General features: G+C 41.1%; 1 protein-coding gene across 1 annotated transcript in view; it reads right to left on the bottom strand.

Moving 5' to 3' along the window:
• The window catches only part of OPRK1 (opioid receptor kappa 1), a 42,482-nt gene that overhangs the window by 6,886 nt on the left and 15,991 nt on the right, over nt 1-19,605 (bottom strand). Inside the window, exon 3 of the mRNA XM_048840664.2 lies at nt 6,874-7,226. Coding sequence (XP_048696621.1) covers nt 6,874-7,226 — 353 coding nt within the window. The remainder of the gene's footprint in view (nt 1-6,873; nt 7,227-19,605) is intronic.

The following is a 19,605-nucleotide window of genomic DNA, read 5'->3' as shown; positions in this document are numbered from 1 at the left end:
TTCTAGTCTTAGTTCATCATACAGGAGGCTTGTAGTCAGTGTGATATTCTTGGGTTCATTTGCTTACCTCAGTGTAGTATTTCATCATATAAACCAGGCACAAGGAAAAACAAGACACAAGATAAATGGCAAAACAAGACAAAGGGTCAGATTCTCCATTAGTGTTTACTGGGCATTTTTTTACTATGACTGGTAGTTTGGCTTTCATTCCTGTCTGTGGAACCCATGTGCCTACTAGGTAGATATCTCTTTAAGAGATCTATTGAGGGGTGAGTAGGAGTGAGCTGTGTCTGGGTCACTGTTGCTAGGCAGATGAACAATTAGCACTCCACATCCAGAAGTTTCTGGAGTTGGGTGTGGTAGTTTGAGGTATGCTCAATAGTTTATAATAACTAGCTGCTGGAGTCCGACTCCATGAGGGCAAGAAGTCAGGGCAACTGCTATACAAAAGGCCATGTGTCCTTTGTGGGTTGGGAGGAGCTGAGCCCAGGAGAAGGAAGTAGGGTGTTTTCCCTAGCTCTGAATTATTTTGCAGCATGTTAGTGATATTGTTAACCCTCCAAAAGAGAAGCATGGGCAATGTTAATTATAGAAAGGGAAAATCATGAGGGAAAACTCATTTCTTTTATTTTAATTGAATACTTTGAATGTTGTTCAAATTTTGAATGTCGTTAAATTGTCTCAACTAGTATGAGTCACTAACTTTTCTTTTATTTAAATGTGATGATGGAGAAAGTCATTTATTTTGCTAGTCTCATTTTTTTGCATTTTTCTTGTAACAGTTTTTTTTTGTTTTTGTTTTTGTTTTAAATCTATAGACTTAACTGAGTGGTTGGTTAATCAGTTAGCTGACTGGCTAACTGTGATTTCAGCAGGGGAAGAGTCTGCATGGAGTCCAGCTGAAGATTCCTACAAGCAAGTGGAGGGAAGATGTTGCTTTTGACTCAGCAGATTGTATATATTTGATTATCAAAGACTCTGAGATTTGGGTGAACTCAACCTAAGCTTTTTGGGAACTCTGAGTTTCTTCTCACTGTGTTTCTGTGGGAACTGACTGTTTAGATTTAATTTGTTTTCTTTTTTTACATGTATGTATAATAGTAAAGATAATGTTTGTGGATTATAAAATAGCCATGTTATAAACATTGTTATTATTATTTATTATGTTTCTTTATCATAAGATTTTATACAGTTGGTACTTAATTAAGTTCATTTCTTTTGGGGACTTGAATGTGGGGAGGTTGACTCTGTGCAATCCTTACTGAAAATCCTTAGAGACTAATTCTGGGTCTCCAGCTGCTTTTCTGTGGGAGTTGGGGTTTTTTTAGGCATTGGAGAAGGACAATGAAGTGAACTCTAGCCCATCCAAACTGAAGGGAAAAAACTTCTGAAAGTGCTGATACATCCTATTTTAAGATTTTTGGATGAAACTTTTTGATTTTTTCATTTTGGAATGACTTTTTTTCAAAATTATTTATCTTGTATTTTATTATATATTCTATAATATGTACAAAAATAGATATATAAATATAAAATATTCAATTTAATGTTGTCAAATTTTGATTGATCTGAAACTGATTTTTTTCAGAATTTTCCTTCATGGAGAATTTTGAAATTTTTAGGTTTTGTTCCAATTCTAATGAAGCCAAATTTCAAAATCCTTTGTGAAACAGCTCTTCCTTTGTCCTCTCAGCTATAGTATTCACCAAATTTTTGATACTGTATTGCATGTTTTTGCAAGATAAATTACGGAAAATATTTGATTTAGATGTCAACTCATTTCTTTTTACACTCTCTCAATTAATAAATGTGACAGCTTTATGGAGTCTGGGAACAAATGTCTATATTTTTTAGCTATCTCATTCTTGTGCAATGCAGTTAATGCATTTCCTAAGTAGCAGAAAGCACAATATAGACCTCCTTCATACTGTCTGTATTTAAAGAAAGGGGTGGCCTCTGTGGTTCCCCAAAGGAACAAACAATGCAAAGGAGAATTTGATATTAGATTTAGCTTTAATTATTTTGAAAAGTTTCTAGACCTCCCTGTAGCAGAAGAGCAAAATGATGTTAAAATGGTCATTACGCTTGAAAACATATCACTGCATTTCCTAATGATCTCAGATTATTCACAATGTCCTCATGGTCATTCAAAGCTGTCATTGTGGGGTCTGGAAAACCATAGCAAGTCCCTGGATTTGTTATTTTGAAGCAGTATCACAGTTAATATATTAGTGCACGGGGAGGAGGCTGAGAAAGAAGGTGGAAGCAAAATATTTTTTTTTACCTTGGAAACATGCTAAGACTGGCCCTGTTTAAAGGCTACAGTGCAAAAGTTACTTAATGTTATTAGATTCTCATGCAAAAGATTTTATATTTGTATAGCGCATGATTTACATTTTGAGAGAAATAAGAAATGTTGCTTCTATTTTACTTTCATACTTAAAATTCCCTGTTAACGCCAATGGTATTCAAAAACATTTCTTTTTTTCCTGGAACAAAACAAATTTAAAAGTCTTAAAACTCTCTCTCTCTCAAAAAAAAAAATCCAGTTCCTGACATTAACAAAACCGATTAGAGCAATATTTGGAAGATACTCAATTTACTCATTTTCTTTTTCATGTTTCTATGAGTTTTAGATGAGTTTTGTGCATATGAATTTCATAGCTGCTATTCTCAGATCTTTGAACTTCTAATAAGTTAAAGTCTTCTAGGTTGGAAATTTAGAGAACTGGTGAAACCAATTACTTACCAAATTAGCTTTGAATATATAGACAAAGTAGTTCAGTAAGAACATGTACATTTATCTGTAATCCACATTCCTTTACTTTTAAATTAAAAATTACCTCAAATACTCAAAAAAGTGCAGAATATTGTACATTGCTGTGGATTTAGGTCCAGTACCTTCTTTTATATTTTTCAATTACATAATAAGAAACTGTTGGAATTGACTCAGATTCCACCTTAGCTAAATATATTTTAGTAAAATATTTACTATAATTTACCCAAAGCCCCCACAATGGCAGGGAAATGGCAAAGTAAAATAAATCCAGAAAATTCTGGCAAATGACACACACGCACATGCTGCAGAGGAAGGTGAAAATCCCCCATGGTCACTGCCAGACTGAGCTGGGGGAAAATTCCTTCCTGAGGCCACATATGGCTAGCAGACCCTGAGCATGTGAGCAAGGACCAGCCAGCCAAGCAACTAGGGTTGCCAACTTGGTAATATTTAAAAACCGGACACTCCAGAGGAATGCTGGAACTTCCTTGCCCCGCCTCTTCCCCACAAGGCCACACTCCTGCCCCACCTATGCCCCTGAGGCCCCGCCCCCATCTACTCCTCTTCTCCCCTCCCCCATGTCGCTCACTGATTTTCCCCTCCCGCCACCCAGATCAGGAGGGACTTGCCTGCGGAGCCGGGGCTGAGAGCTGCAGCCACCCAATGAAGGTAAGAGTCAGTAAGCCCCGGCTGAGTAGGGGCTGGCGTGGGTGATGACCTGGCACCTCTCCACCTCCCCAACTCGCAGTAACCGGACTTTGGGTGTCCAGTCAGTAGATCTGACCGGACAGTGTCAGGTCCACTTTTCAACTGGACTTTCTGGTCAAAAACTGGGCACTTGGCCAACCTACAAGCAACTGAGAAAGAAAATGCTCAGTGCCACTTCAGAGCCTTGCCTCCCCCGAATCCATCTGATCCCCAGGCCCATGTCCCATCTCCAACTGTGGCCATCCCTGATGCTTCAGAAAAAGGAGATTTTTTTAAAAACAGAATATATGGGGGGGGGAAGGATAAATCCCTTTCTGACCCCCTGCAGGTGGCCGCTTAAACCCTGAAGAATGAGTTATTAGGAACATAAGACAAAATCTGGAAGTGAGCCTCAGGGCTTTTGAGCCCTACCCTCACCATCACAAGAAACCGCGATGCACAAAAACACTCATAAATATGTCCAGCTCTCTCTCAAAACTAATTAAGTTGTTTGCCCTGACAATTCCTAGCAGGAAGCTGTTCCAGAACCTCACCTCTGTGATGGTTAGAAACCTTTTTCTAATTTCCAGCCTGAATTTGTTCATGGCCAGTTTGCAGGATCAGGACCTTGGAAGAAACTAGAATTCTGCATTTTTTAAGAGATTGGTCTGTTAGTAAAGGAGAAACTCTGTTAAGGTCAGACATATCAAACTTATGCTGCAGGAAGGAAGTGTTAGCAAATACACTGTTGGGAATAATCCTGCATTAGGAGAACTAGATGGGCTAGACAATCTAAGAGAATAATTTTTAGAGATGGGCAAGGTCATTTGATGCTCAGATGTTAAACTGACCACACAGAGTCCTACCCAGAAATACTTTTCCTCACTGAGGAATTAGAGGTTAAACCTAAGCTTTGGTTGGAAGTGAAAAAAGTAGCTTAGTCACTTCATCCTCAGGGCCATCCCTAGGGGGGTGCAGAGCCCGAGGCGGAAGTCACAAATCTGTCACTTCTGGGACCAACCGCACCGGCCAATCGCACCGGACCCGGGGCCCCCAAAGCACAGGACCTGCAGCGGTCGCCCCCATTTGCCATACTCAAGAGACGGCTCTGTTCATCCTACTCCCAATTTATTTGTTAATTTCAAATAAGCACCAGATAATATAGTTGGCCATAGTTACTCAAATGAGGCTGACAATTAGAAATGCAGGGGTTTTGCAGTCAGCATGGAAGTGCATTTGCAAACAGTGCCCAATCTTGCTGTGCACAGTTATCAGTCTCTCAGTTTTGGGAGTAAGAAGCTCACTCACATCCTGATTCAACAGGGCACTTAGGTGCATGACTAACTCTTAAGCACCTCTACCCCACTATAGTGAATAGGATTACTCATGTGCTTAAAAAGCTAGACACATTCCTAGGTACCTTGCTGACTTAAGTGTTTCACATCTTTTAAAATATAATATAAGCAAGCCAGACAACTATTCTTCCCAGCGGAGGATACCTGGAAAGGACTCTTTCCAGAGGCAGTCATTGCTTTATTGAGACTGTCAATGCTTTATTAGTCAAAAAAGTTCCTGCAAAGCAGTGGTTCTCAACCTAGTTACCATTGTGGGCCGCATCCAGTACTAGCTGTATGGCCCTGAGGATGTCACATGGGCCGTAGCTCTGTGCTGACTGGGCCACAAGTTGAGAACCACTGCTGCAGAGCAAAAGAAGACACTTTCTTTCCAAAGATCTGAATGCATTGTTCCCAGAGCACTCTGTCTGCAACCCCAGCCAACCCAAGATCAAGATCAGGAACAAAATCCATGTTTTGCACACCAGTGCAGACCAATAGCCAATAAGTTTCCTCTCTGCACTCGCTAATGAGCATTAATGTTTTGTTTACATGTATCTATACCAAACGATTTAACAGGAAGTGAAATCAGTAGCGGCTGCTTTCATAAATGGGTAGAGCAATCTTCCATAAAGTTCATAGGTTCGTGTCTGCTGGAGTTCCATAGTGCTTAGAGATATGCAGCCACTATTATGCCCCATAAGAGGAACATGAGCTCCACTCCACGGCTGGCCAGGTGTGGTGATGGATGCCATAGCAGTGGGGTCATGGCCACACCACATTGCTGCTCCATCCTCACCCGTTTTTTGGGTGGCTCAAAGTGCTAACCCAATGAAGTTCTTGAATGAGAGAGAGCACAAGAGCTACAATTGTCCTTATCTTCTTGTGGGGGAGGGAGTTTCATGGGGGAGGGAGTTTCATAATATGGCTTATATTTACTTAAGATGGAATCTGAAGTCACTGAATACGCACTGGAATTCATAATCTTCCAAGTGACACAAATATTTAGAGGAAAGCAGATTAGATTACAATACATGGCTTTTTGGTCTTCTAAGTAGTACTTATTCTGACTCTGCCTAAAAAAGTCAAGACCTACTAATCTTATGCATTTAAACCTTTCATTGAAGAAGCATGGCATCAAAATGTTTCCACTTTCTCCTCAGATGTTCCTCCATTTGGAATACAGAGCATTCTGCTTTATAGGGCCTGATTCTCTGCTGCCTTCTACTTTGTAGCTTGTGCAAATTAAATGTTCAACTCTACCTCATCAGGATGGTTGTGCTTTACACCCACTTGGCATGGGTTTAAAGCACTGATCTATTGGGCCAATAGAGTACTCCGATTCACTGAAACTCATTTGTGCATGCATGTCCAGTTACAGTGAAACTCTGCGTCTAAGGGCTAATCCTGCAGTCCTTACTCAGAATGCCAGTTCCCATGATAGTAAATGGGAGCTTGGGATACCTGTCCCATAGACCCTATGCCTCTCTGTTGCCCTATCTTGCTCCTACTCCCAACTCCTCCCTTGACATACTTTTCTCTCCAGCTACTATGACCTATCTTCTTTCCCCTCTTCTTCTCTAAGCGCCTTGAATTGGTTATTTACAACCAGCCTTTGACTAATTCTAATTCTGCTTGACACTCTTCAAACACCAATCTGGCTTCCATTTTCTGATCTCCACTGAAACTTCTCTTATGAAGTTCTCCAGCCAAATCTCAGACTTTTATCCTGACCTTTTCCTCCTTGACCTATCAAGGATAATGCATCATAAAATGTCCTTTGTTCATTTAGTTGACCAGTGTATCTTATCTTTAACTATAATATTTCATACTATAATATTCTGTAGCATATTTAAATATTGAAGTCTTAGAAATATGAGTTCTTATAGAAGTATTCCACTATTACAATTTTGCTGAAAAAATGTGACTGGGTTTTTTATGTACAAATTAAATGATGCACAAATTAGTGAAGTGTGATTCAATAAGTTTCTACTCTACTCAGTATTCCAAGTTACATTTATATTATTTTAGAAGCAAAAGCATTTGAGTTTAAGTGATCAAAATTATACTCACCTTCTCTGACTTTAGTGCCTCCAAGGACTATGGCAGATATACCAACAGACGAGGACAATAGCCAGATACAGATATTGATTATCTTTGCCTTGAGAGGAGTGCGGAAGTCCAGGGCTTTCACGGGGTGACACACAGCAATGTATCGATCAACACTCATCATGGTCAATGTGAATATGCTGGTAAACATGTTATAATAGTCAATTGAAATAACTATTTTACACAGCACATCCCCAAATGGCCAAGAGTTCATCAGGTATTCAGTGCTTTGGAAAGGCATAGTCGTAGTAACTAAAGCATCTGCCATAGCCAGATTGAAAATATAAATGTTTGTTGCCGTCTTCATCTTTGTATACCTGAAGTACAAGAAAAATAAATCTTAATTATAACAACACATTCGCATATGAAGCTACTGTATTAGGGAAACTGTGTTGTAACAAACTTTTGGACAAAAATGCAAGCACGTTCAAGACTGAGGGATTATTTTAAATATGTTACATTTAGTCTCTCAGCTATGTTGCTGCTGCTGCATCACCAATTAGATTTACTTGCCAGAGGCAGAAATGGATTTTTGAGTAATTTTAATGGGATCATGTAAATTAGTCAAGCCATTATAAAAATACTAGATTTAGTTTCATCCTCTAAAATCCAACTACAAATAAATCAGAATATAATTTGCTTCATTTGCAAGTGATAGAAAATTCTAGCAGTTCCTTTCCTTGCAAGCATCTGAGAATACATCTACACTGCAATAAAAGATCCATAGCATGGATGTGGTTGGCCCAGGTCAGCTGACTTGGACTGGTGGGGCTCAAAGTGTGGGACTAAAAATTGCAGTGTAGATGTTCCAGGTCGGGCTGGAGCCCAAGCTCTGAAGCCCCATGAGGGAGTCGGGTCTCAGAATCTAGGCTCCAGCTTGAGCCCAAATAGCTACACTAAAATTTTTAGCCCCACAGCCTGAGTCAATTGACCTGGGCTCTGAGATTTGGTGCCATGCCTTTTTTATTGCAGTGTAGATGTACCCTTACTGCCTGTTGTTGGTTTTTTGTTTTTTTTTTACAGAAGTAATGGGTATCCTCAACTCATCGTGCTATGGCATGAATTAATCATTAATCATTACTCTTGCAGGGCCAAATCCTCAGCTGGCGTAAATTAGCATCTCTCAATTGATTTCACTGGAGCTATGCCAATTTACACCAGCTGAGTGGCCTGTAGAGTGTAGAATAAGATACCTGGTTAAATAGGCTACTAGAGTCCATAAAAATTACATTAACTCTTACACTATTTTCTCTATATACATTCAAGCAAAACTGATTTTATTGGTTTGTGTAACACCAATTAAGAAATGTGGCTGGCAATAGCATACAAAACTACGGGGGCCACATTTTCAACTGTGGGCCCTTAAAGTTTCTGAGGTGGCACACAACAGAATATTGATTGTTGCTCATCATTGTCGATGTGAATATGCTGATAATGCTTTATCATTATTGATGTCATATGATCAGTTACCAGCAAAAAACATGGAATGGAGCTAGGTTCATTTTCATTGCTGAGGCAATGGAGTCACTAGTCTGGCACTATTATTCTAGGGCAGTTGTGGTTTTGCTGATTGTACAAGAGACTGGGTCTCAGGAAACCTGGATCTGCTTTTGACTCTACTACTTTTCTTTTCGAGAATACTTTTCCCCCCTCTAGATCTGAAAGTATTATAAGATTCACAACAACTTTTCCTTGTTCAACTTTGTTCTACCCACAGATCTCAAATGTGTGTGCAAACAGGCATTATTGTTCCTAACTACCTGTTTGGGTGTCTAATTAATTTACTTGTACCTGAAAACCTAGGATTTGTGAGCACCACACTTTGTAACACAGCCACTTACTCCTGAAATCTTAATTTTTAATATAAAAATAAATATACAAAGTCTAGTAATGAGAAGACTTTCATGAGCCCTCCCACACAATTACCTCTCCACAAGTGCTCCCTTAAGCTAAGGCTTATGGGCATTATGGCCCTGGGATCAGTGTCCAATCAGGTTGCAGTAGCAGGTGTCTTTCACAGATCCCCTGCCCAATGGAGGATCAAACTGTTTACTGCTGTCCAAAGACCCTCATAGATTAGAAGGAAAAATTGTCTTTTCTGCTAGTCTCCTGAACCTGCAAGAGGAGGGAACAACGACTCAGAAGCACTGGTGACCTTAGGTGACCTTGGCTTCATTGTAGCCTAGCAATAACCTATACTTTACCAATATAGGGAGCTGGTAGTAGTTGCCTAACACTTTACATTATGGGGAATTCTTGTGACTTTTTCTTTGTCATCATTGTTGATAAGAAGCCTTTGATACTCAGCAGAGGGAATCCCCTTGAGCTACAAAAGTGCCTTTCTTTATCCCATGAAATTCCATTCAGATTTGGCTGAGATAGAAAGTGTTAAAATTGCCATTTTCATTCTCTCGCACTCACAAAAAAAAGTTTGGCAGCCTGCCAAAGTCCCTGAACATTCAAAAGTCAGGCTCATGTCTCCACCAAAGCAGCCAACGCTGCAGTGAGAATAGAATCATAGAATATCAGGGTTGGAAGGGACCTCAGGAGGTCATCTAGTCCAACCCCCTGCTCAAAAGCAGGACCCATCCCCAATTAAATCATCCCAGCCAGGGCTTTGTCAAGCCTGACCTTAAAAACTTCTAAGGAAAGAGATTCCACCACCTCCCTAGGCAACGCATTCCAGTGTTTCACCACCCTCCTAGTGAAAAAGTTTTTCCTAATATCCAACCTAAACCTCCCCCACTGCAACTTGAAACCATTACTCCTTGTCCTGTCCTCTTCCACCACTGAGAATAGTCTAGAACCATCCTCTCTGGAACCACCTCTCAGGTAGTTGAAAGCAGCTATCAAATCCCCCCTCATTCTTCTCTTCCGCAGACTAAACAATCCCAGTTCCCTCAGCCTTTCCTCATAAGTCATATGTTCCAGACCCCTAATCATTTTTGTTGCCCTTCGCTGGACTCTTTCCAATTTATCCACATCCTTCTTGTAGTGTGGGGCCCAAAACTGGACACAGTACTCCAGATGAGGCCTCACCAATGTCGAATAGAGGGGGACGATCACGTCCCTCGATCTGCTCGCTATGCCCCTACTTATACATCCCAAAATGCCATTGGCCTTCTTGGCAACAAGGGCACACTGCTGACTCATATCCAGCTTCTCGTCCCCTGTCACCCCTAGGTCCTTTTCCGCAGAACTGCTGCCTAGCCATTCGGTCCCTAGTCTGTAGCTGTGCATTGGGTTCTTCCGTCCTAAGTGCAGGACCCTGCACTTATCCTTATTGAACCTCATCAGATTTCTTTTGACCCAATCCTCCAATTTGTCTAGGTCCCTCTGTATCCTATCCCTGCCCTCCAGCGTATCTACCACTCCTCCCAGTTTAGTATCATCCGCAAATTTGCTGAGAGTGCAATCCACACCATCCTCCAGATCATTTATGAAGATATTGAACAAAACCGGCCCCAGGACCGACCCCTGGGGCACTCCACTAGACACTGGCTGCCAACTAGACATGGAGCCATTGATCACTACCCGTTGAGCCCGACAATCTAGCCAACTTTCTACCCACCTTATAGTGCATTCATCCAGCCCATACTTCTTTAACTTGCTGACAAGAATACTGTGGGAGACCGTGTCAAAAGCTTTGCTAAAGTCAAGATACAATACATCCACTGCTTTCCCTTCATCCACAGAACCAGTAATCTCATCATAGAAGGCGATTAGATTAGTCAGGCATGACCTTCCCTTGGTGAATCCATGCTGACTGTTCCTGATCACTTTCCTCTCCTGTAAGTGCTTCAGGATTGATTCTTTGAGGACCTGCTCCATGATTTTTCCGGGGACTGAAGTGAGGCTGACTGGCCTGTAGTTCCCAGGATCCTCCTTCTTCCCTTTTTTAAAGATTGGCACTACATTAGCCTCTTTCCAGTCATCCGGGACTTCCCCCATTCTCCATGAGTTTTCAAATATAATGGCCAATGGCTCTGCAATCACAGCCGCCAGTTCCTTTAGCACTCTCGGATGCAACTCGTCCAGCCCCATGGACTTGTGCACGTCCAGCTTTTCTAAATAGTCCCTAACCACCTCTTTCTCCACAGATACCTGAGAGCCGTTGGAGCAGAGATCTGGAGGTGGGAGGAACAGACAGCCAACCCAAGCGCCCCCACATAAGCCCCTTAACCCACCCCATGGCCCCAGTGGCCCATTCTCCTCCACCCCCTAGAGTTCTCCTAACACCAGGAGCAGGAGAAAGATGTGCAGGGATAGAGAGAAAGCACCAGTCAGGGCTGGATTTCCTCCACACACACAATCTGGCCTAGCACCTTATCCCTTTTTGCTTTATCATTATTGATGTCACATGATCAGTTATCAGCAAAAAACATGTAATGGAGTTAGGTTCATTTTCATTGCTGAGGCTGCCTGCTGGTTAGATTCAGAAATGCTTCTATTAGCAGCTATGGAGTCTGACTTGGAGTCAGACAGCTTCTTGGGAAGACATTTGACAGACAATTAGTAAATGCACTGTAGAAGCAACCAGAAAGATGCCATAATGTGATGATCCCATTTTCAAAAATCACATATTACTTGTACTCTCCAACACATGACAAAAGAGTGAACAGATATCTGGTTGACTAGCTGTCCTCTCTCTCCCCTGATTTTTTATGACCTCAGACAATGGAATTCAGTGGTATATGGGAAGCCTAGTTTTCTAAGTTTTCAGGCCTGCACTTGTACAGGGTGAAAGTATTGACTTAAAACCTCAAATTTTCATAATAAAAAAGTTCAGGGATGCTGCAGAAAATTAAAATTATTGATCTAATAATTTAACTTCAGCTATGAGGAAAATATCAGTATCTGTTTTTAAATGTCAAGTACGGGACTAAGCAGAGTTGGATTTAATGTAGCACATATAAGATGACTCACATTTACGGTCTTTCCTCTAAAGTTCTCAAAGAGCTTTACAAAATATTTATAAACTATGGATCATATTCTACCTCAGTCTTTGTACAACCCTGGCCCCCTTCCCCCATTAACTTCAGTGGAAGTTCTGTGCACAGAAAGAGGGTCAAATATAGCCCATTATATAATGGGAAATGTAACAGAGTGGCAGTTTTGATGATCCTACATAAAAGTGAAAGGCTCCTCTCATTAGTCAACCTAAGCTCAGGTACTAGAAGGTTGTATGAAGATGCAGAATAATTTCTGCTGTCTTATGTTTGTAGGTAGATCTTGTTATCTCCCGCTAGCATATAAAAGAAGTGGCTGGAGCCTCTCTGGTACTAACATACCTGGGAGGAATAGAGATATCCCACAGGAAAAACTTTGGCTTAAATTTATGTTTGGATATTATTGTTTAAGTTACCAAACCCAGAAGAAACATGATCTTAAAGTGTGTCCACTTTGTAAGAAGCAGAGTGGAAATACCATTTGTCTGCTTACAAATTATGGGTAAAATTCTCAAAAGCATCTAAGCATCTTCAGCACTTGGAAGCCTAAGGCCTACTGACTTCCAATGACTTTAAATGAACTTTGGCTCCTAAGTCACTTAGGCACTTTTGAAAAACTTACCTCACTTCTTATTTCACCCATCACTGCAGTGCACTCACTTCTGAAATAGGATGTAGCAACTATTTAATAGGACACATCAACACTTACACATCTGTTCAAGAGAGCGAGTAAGGGGGAGGGGAGAATCACAGCTAATGTAAACCTACAGGGAAACTTGAGGTTTGGTAGGCACAGTGTTATTAACAAATTGGTACACATTGAAAAGGATCAATATGTAAGGATTCTTTGACAATACTATTGCAAGCAGTGACAAAGAGAATGAGGATTTAGAAATTATAGTCTTGCATTAATTATTTTAGTTAAAGCTAAAAAGGTGGTTCCAAATCATTATTCATCCAGACATAACTTTGATAAAATAACATTTTCATGCTGAAATGTTCCACTTCAGTATGAGATCAATTTGTTTTGCAAGAATGACAAATATACCCAGACAACATTCTACGATAGTGGTTAATATGTGAAGTACAAATGCATTAAATAGAATGAGGCATAGCAAAGAAGTGGTATAGGAGGACAGCTGTCGCACTGAATTAAAACATACAAAACCAAATGTCAAACATTTCTTTAAGCTACAGATGGATGCTATCATGTTAGGCTCCCTTGTGTGAAATTCCCATGGATAGCAGCAGCAAGTGTTGCAAAGACAAAGGGCATAACTGGGAAAGGCCCCAGATATCAAGGTTATATTTAGGGTAAACTCAAAACCAACTGAATCAGAACATAGTGAAAGACTGGGGACATATGAAGTAGAATGAATCTAATCTTTTTATCGTCTTAAAAGGCATTTTAAAAGTTTACATCAATATGAAACTTAACACAGAGCCAGCATAGAGTGTAAAAGTCTGCATGTTGCAACCTCCACACTCACATTTTCGGCCATGTGTTATCACTACATTCTGAATTCATGGCAGTCTTGAATTTATATTAGCGGGGACCCCAGAAAACAAATTCACACTTTCATAGTAATCATTATTATTATCATACAGATTCAAGAATTGTCTGTCCACTGAATTAGCTTTAACACAATAAGTGGCCTGATTTTCAAGAGTGGTGAGTGCCCAACAGCTCCCACTGATACAGCACTTCTGAAAAATCAGGCCACCTATTTAGCTGCCTTAATATGGACTTAGGAGCAAAACCTGAGATGCTAATTTTTAATATATTTGCCATAATATTTACTTATTATAAATATTATTGTAACTAGTTAAAAATTTGTACAAAAATTGATATTAAAATATTAAACATGAATTGCAAAGGATTTTTTTAAATAGGTCAGTTCCCTTGCAATATCAGTGCTGGCTGGCTTATCTGCAGGGAGTCAACCTGGGAACTCTGGATCAAAAAGCATGAATCTCAGCTGCTACAGCTAAAGGACTAGGTCTAATAGCTCAAATGGAATAATAGTCTTAACCCGTATGCATGGTTTAGCCCTAGAGGAGGATAAAGAGCCACACCGTGCTGGTATGAATTTTGCATATTCCTGATTGTAGAAATTCATCCCAACTTTCAAAGGTCAACAAGAGTTAAAATCCTCACATGGGCCTCCATTTATAACTACATCCCTGAATGAGACATCTATGGGGCCTGAACTCAGGTCAAAAAGTTTGAGTTTCTATGCTTGAGATAAAGTACTGGATTTGAAAATTCAAGGGCAGGACAAGACTCATAAAACTCCAAACATGGTCTAGTCACTCACTGAGGACAAAGCCACACTGCATTATGAATCCATCTTTTTTTTTCCTCTTTGGATAAAGAAGATTCACAGGAGTTGTTTGTTTTTAATTAAGAAAAAAGCTTCTATTTTACCTTACAAATGGCAGTAATGTCAAGTTTGGTGTCCCATGGTTTTGCTGAGAAAGCAACCAGACTCAAGGATATTGTGACTTCTCACGCTTGAAAGGAGAAAGATATTAGATTTTAAGGAATACTTCCTTAAATATTTCCTTCCTCTATCCAAAAACTTAGTTTTTAATTTTTAAAGTTAAATTTAAAATTTAATTTTAAGTTAAACAGGTTTAATAAAAACAGAAAAAAATTACAATTTTTAAACCATCTGGTTGCAAATCTCTTTCTCTTGCAATAGCTAAACTTTCTCTTGCTGAGATCTTGAGATGTTGTCATTTCACTAGCCTTGCAGTCATCACAATCTTCTAGCTTAGACAGGATGAGAACTTCTAATGTAAGGCAAAATAGGGGCTCTTGGAAACAGCCACACTGGTGAGGAACTTTGTATATAGCGAGCTGGACAACCCACTCTGATGCTCTGCATGGGTCCCATGTGAGTGCAGAGCATCAGAGTGGGTTGCCCAGCTCCCTATATACAGAATTCCTGACTAGTGTGGCTGTTTCCAAGAGCCCCTATTTTGCCTTACGTTAGAAGTTACTTTAGAAGTTACATTACTTTCCTAGTGAATGCTGCTCCTCTGTCAATGTAGCATTTTTCAGCCTCAACGTTCCTCTTTCCTGCAGTGAGGTTTTCTTGCAGGACACCATAACCTCCCTAGGTATGTGTCAGTGGCTCTGGGACAAAAGGTTCCAGGTACTGCCTGGCAGTTCCTGAAGAATCAGGTGTGTCATACGCATCAGTTGTTGGTCCAACAAGGAGGGACTCTATCCTTCACTTGAATGGAGTTGTCTGTGCCGATGGATGCTGTGGGCCAGGTGTCACCTGGTGGAGGGCACAGATCTCATTGCTCATGGGGAGAAGCAATAATGGCTCCAGTGGAAGGTTGTCAGAGTGCCATTTCCCCCTTTCTTCCTTTGCAAGGGCTGTGGCATCTGAAGGGCTAGGGAATGGTTACCTCTGAAGATCCTGGCTAGTGGCAGCCAAATCTTTTTAAGGGAACTGCGTTTGTCAGGCTGTTTCTGTGGGAAAGTAAAAGCGGGGTGGAAATTCAATACACACAGAGGCTCTGCGAGTACGCTGCATGAATACAATTCATGGGGAAACACCTTCAGCCTGTTCTCAGAACAAAGCACATGGCCTCTGCCTTACTGTGGAAATAGAAGAGAGCACTGGTAGCTGACGTTAGGTATGCTCTATCTGATAACTGTGTAGCTGAAAATTAGGACACATGGGAGTTGCATCTTACACAAGCATTCCGTTAATGCTCACTGGGGTATCAGGGAACATTCCGAGTAGTAAGGGTAAGACACTATACAGCTCAGAAGTTGTGAGAAATAGAAGTCACACTGTATGACATACACTTCCCAAGTGTATTTATCTGTGAAGATCTGGTTCATTAGGGTGGTCTCAAGTCCCCATAGGCTGTTGATGGTCTGGGTGGGCTACAGCTCCAGTGTCTCCACTTGGGAGAGATCATGTGGGATCAACCTCTGGCCTCTATGCATTCCTCTACCTTCCTCACCTCATTGTTGCATGCCACCCACTTCTTAATATTCTCCATACCTCTCCAGTCATCTCCCATAGCATTCACTGCATCAAGCACAAACTTTCCTTATAGGACACTTCAGGGTCAAGTCTGAAGTGGCAGACATAGCACTTCTGGATCATTTGGGTCAAAATTCAGATCTTCTCTGGAGACTAATTAGCCTTCCTCTTCTGGACAGTGTTTGACAAGCCAGTTATTCTGGGAATACCTCTAGAAGAAGGTCCTGACATGTCAACAGCAGCTGATTCTCGTATTCCGTGAGCATCAACTGAGAGATTTAAAAAAATCCTGCCTTGGGTGAGGAAATTGAATGGGCGTATTTGAATAGCTAGTTGTAACATAAAAAATGTTGTACTAGGTCAGAACTGAACATTCCCTCCCCCCACCCCCACACACACTCTCTGTCACACACCATGAACCAGCACTGGTGGATGCCCTGCCTCACTGAAATGCCCTTAGTAGTCATTATGGCTAAGGCTTTCTGAAGAATCAAGTAGTGTTTGAAAGCGTAGTTCAGTGAGTGCATTTAAACTGTCTGGGGCTTGGCTAAGCTCTACTTGGCATAGAGGTGAGAAGGGCAATAGTGGATGTACAGGACCATCACATCCTCCCCATCCTTGAGGATGCTGGGGGACAACTTGGCCCCACACAAACTTGAGCAGCCCTGGGACTGCTCTAATTTATGGAGACTTATAATGCCTTCCCATGGCCTTACATGTTTGCCCGAATTCATGATGTTCTGGCCATCTCCCCTTTCCTCCCCAGCACTCTTTCATGCCAGAACAGCACAAAGACGACTTAGCAGGGCCAGGAACTGACTTCTGTGTTTAGAATATAATGTTCCCATTTCCATTCCTGATTAGTACAGACCTCCTTGGACCCCCTTCCTCTATTTGAGACTGCAACTCTACATTGCAACTCCCTCCCCATTCTTACTCCCTTCAGAGCATATGGTAAAATCCTTTCAGATAAAACAGTTTCATAATCTGCCTCTCTCTCACACATGATTCTGTGTGGAATGCAGTTATCAGCCAAGAAATACAGCCTCACTGGGTTTGGCCTGAGCCAGAAATTTCTTGGCACAGTCAAGATGGGGCTATAACAGAAAAGGAGCCAAAAGACTAAGTAGATGAACTGGTAAATATTTGGCCTTGTTTAGCCAGTTTGTTGCTGGGACTATACATAATCTTGCATATACTTGATGAGACAGGTTTCCTCCAATACTCAACAAGATTTGGAGGAAAACTTTCTCCAAAAGAGCTTGGTGACTCTTCCCAGCATGATTCTATTATCCCTTTGACTATTATTACCACATCATTCCAGTCCATAAAGAAAGGGTATTCAATCCAGGAATGGCTCCTCACAAACAATTCATTTAAGAAAGAAAAGTTGGACTTTATGAGGTATCTGTCCATGGGCAAGACCCATGGAAACAGCTGTGTAGAACAGTCACAATCAGCTGCTTACATGGAATCTGGAGTTTTCCCTGACAGCTGAAGACAAGGTGGGATAGATGAAAGAGGAAGGAAGAAGGGGGAAAGTGAATCAGCTACTGAGTGGCAGATCATTGATCCTGCTCACCGTTGTCCAAGAGTGCTTGATCCAAGAGCAGATTCGGGGTGTCTTCTACAGCTCTTCCACAAGATTTGGAACAAAATACTTTGAAGACATTTAGCATTTCTGATTAAACATATAAGAATTAAGAAAAGTAAACTGTGGACATTTTCCTGCACATGCAACAAACCATGTGACACAGAGGAAGGCATAATACATTTTGTAGTACATCCATGTAGCAGGAAACAAAGCTGTAAGTTATGTAGTGAAACAGAGTGCCACCAAACTACCCCATCATTAACTTGTCAGGCATTCGTTCCTGTACACTCAGCTTCCGACCAAACTAGCCTTCAATGTCTGTGCACTTAACTATGTGATTGGTAACTTGAGTCACAATTTTCAATGCCAGCTCTTGTGTCCAACGTGCGATAACTAGGGTCTGCTTTTCAGAGGTGCTGAGCACCTGAAGCTCCCATTGTCTGTGCACTTAACTATGTAGTCAGATTTTTCAGAATAGGCACTTAAAAGGACCTTTGAAAATTCCCATCCAAAACTACATATAGATATTTATGCTCCTATCTACCAGTCTAGTTGTAGGTTTTGAGAATCCAGGCTAGGTTTTGAGAATCCCGCAGTGTGTGCTGTGACAAATTGGGGATTCTGTCTGCACCACTTCTGAATTGGAAATGATTATATGAATTGTGTGATGAAATTACTGTGTAAAGGATAGCCTGTCATGTCTGTGGATCCACCGTACTGCAAGGTTTGTGTCAGGTCTCTGCCAAGCCAGAGACAATGGTGAGCAATCAGCACTGGACAAAGTAGAGCACCTTCGGACCATAGGGTTGCTGTACATAGGACAAGACACCTTCTCCTCTGCTCTGAGGGATAGGTAGAGAGTTAGGAGTAATGAAAAAAGTACCAAATGGCAGAACTGAAGAAGCAGGTGACCTCAGGAGGAGTATATAAAGAGACTCACAGGAGAACTGGGGGAGAGCCATTTTGCACCAAATTAAGATAAGGGAGGCTGCTGCAAGGTGGGTGGGCAAGGGGCAGAGGACCCTGCCTGCCTGCCTAACTGACAGAACACAGGCGATTTCCCCAAGGACTCCCAAGGGAAGGGTGAGCTAGTGAAGGACATTGCATTTAGGATGGTTTATTGTTTTGTGTGTTCTGTACTCTCCTGTGCTATTCATGATTAAATATAAAAAGCATAAAGATGTTAGGCTGTCAAAGTGTGTGTGTCTGGGGGGGGGGGCGGTTGTTGACTGCTTCACACTGGTGCATGCCCCTGAGAGAGTTAAACCATAAACCAGAAGCTTCATACTTTTGGGGTGGAGTGCTGGGAAAGGGGTATGTTTAAGTATTGGAAACATGGGCATCATCTGGGGGGGGGGGGCGGGGGGCACATTGTCCTGTCTGAACAGTCCAAATAGTAAACTATATGGAACTCATTTTACCTTCCCGGAGAATGAAATACTGAACCTGACTAGATTTGAATCTGTGACTCCAGGAAAAATATTCCAAACTTGATGGTTAGAGCAGTAAGCAAGGCTTCCCAGCAAGGCCATAAAGATCCATTGTGACTCTTTTTTGCTCTCGCCCTCCTTTCCTTTTTAAATCATTTTCTTTGTGCAGAAATCACTTTTGTAAAAGACCCCCCTTCCCCATCTTCATTCAGTGTATATAGCCTAAGAATCAAACCCTTTCCTTGCCCAAGTTTCTTCTCTCAAAGCTAATTCAGTTGGTACACTCCTGTATGCCAGTAGGCTGACACCTGATGCATGTGTTTGTTGGGAGGCACCTCTCCAACTCAACAAATTAGAGTGCTAGTAAATGGAGTGTTAGCTTTGTTTGAAACAATAAGGCGATGGGCTGCACACCACAACTAGGTAAATAAATAAGAATTATCTCCATTTTATAGATGGGGAAACTGTGACACAGAGGGTTTAAGTAACTTGCCAAGGAGTAGAGCTGGTCAAAAGTTTTCCAGCAGAAAAAATTTCTATCAGAAAGTGTCATTTCATAGAATATCTAAACTTTCCATGGCAACATGTCAATTTCAACAAAATTTCACATAGAAAAAGTTGAAACTTAGCATTTCAATAAGGTCCACCTTGTTGGAATGGAACATCTTGATTTTGCATTTCAAAATTATTTTTGTTTCAAATTTTATATT

Source organism: Caretta caretta, chromosome 2 (genome assembly GCF_965140235.1).
Source record: "Caretta caretta isolate rCarCar2 chromosome 2, rCarCar1.hap1, whole genome shotgun sequence".
NCBI classification, from domain to species: domain Eukaryota; kingdom Metazoa; phylum Chordata; order Testudines; family Cheloniidae; genus Caretta; species Caretta caretta.
The sequence above is the reverse complement of the archived record's forward strand: the minus strand, read 5'-3'. Positions and strand labels throughout refer to the sequence as shown.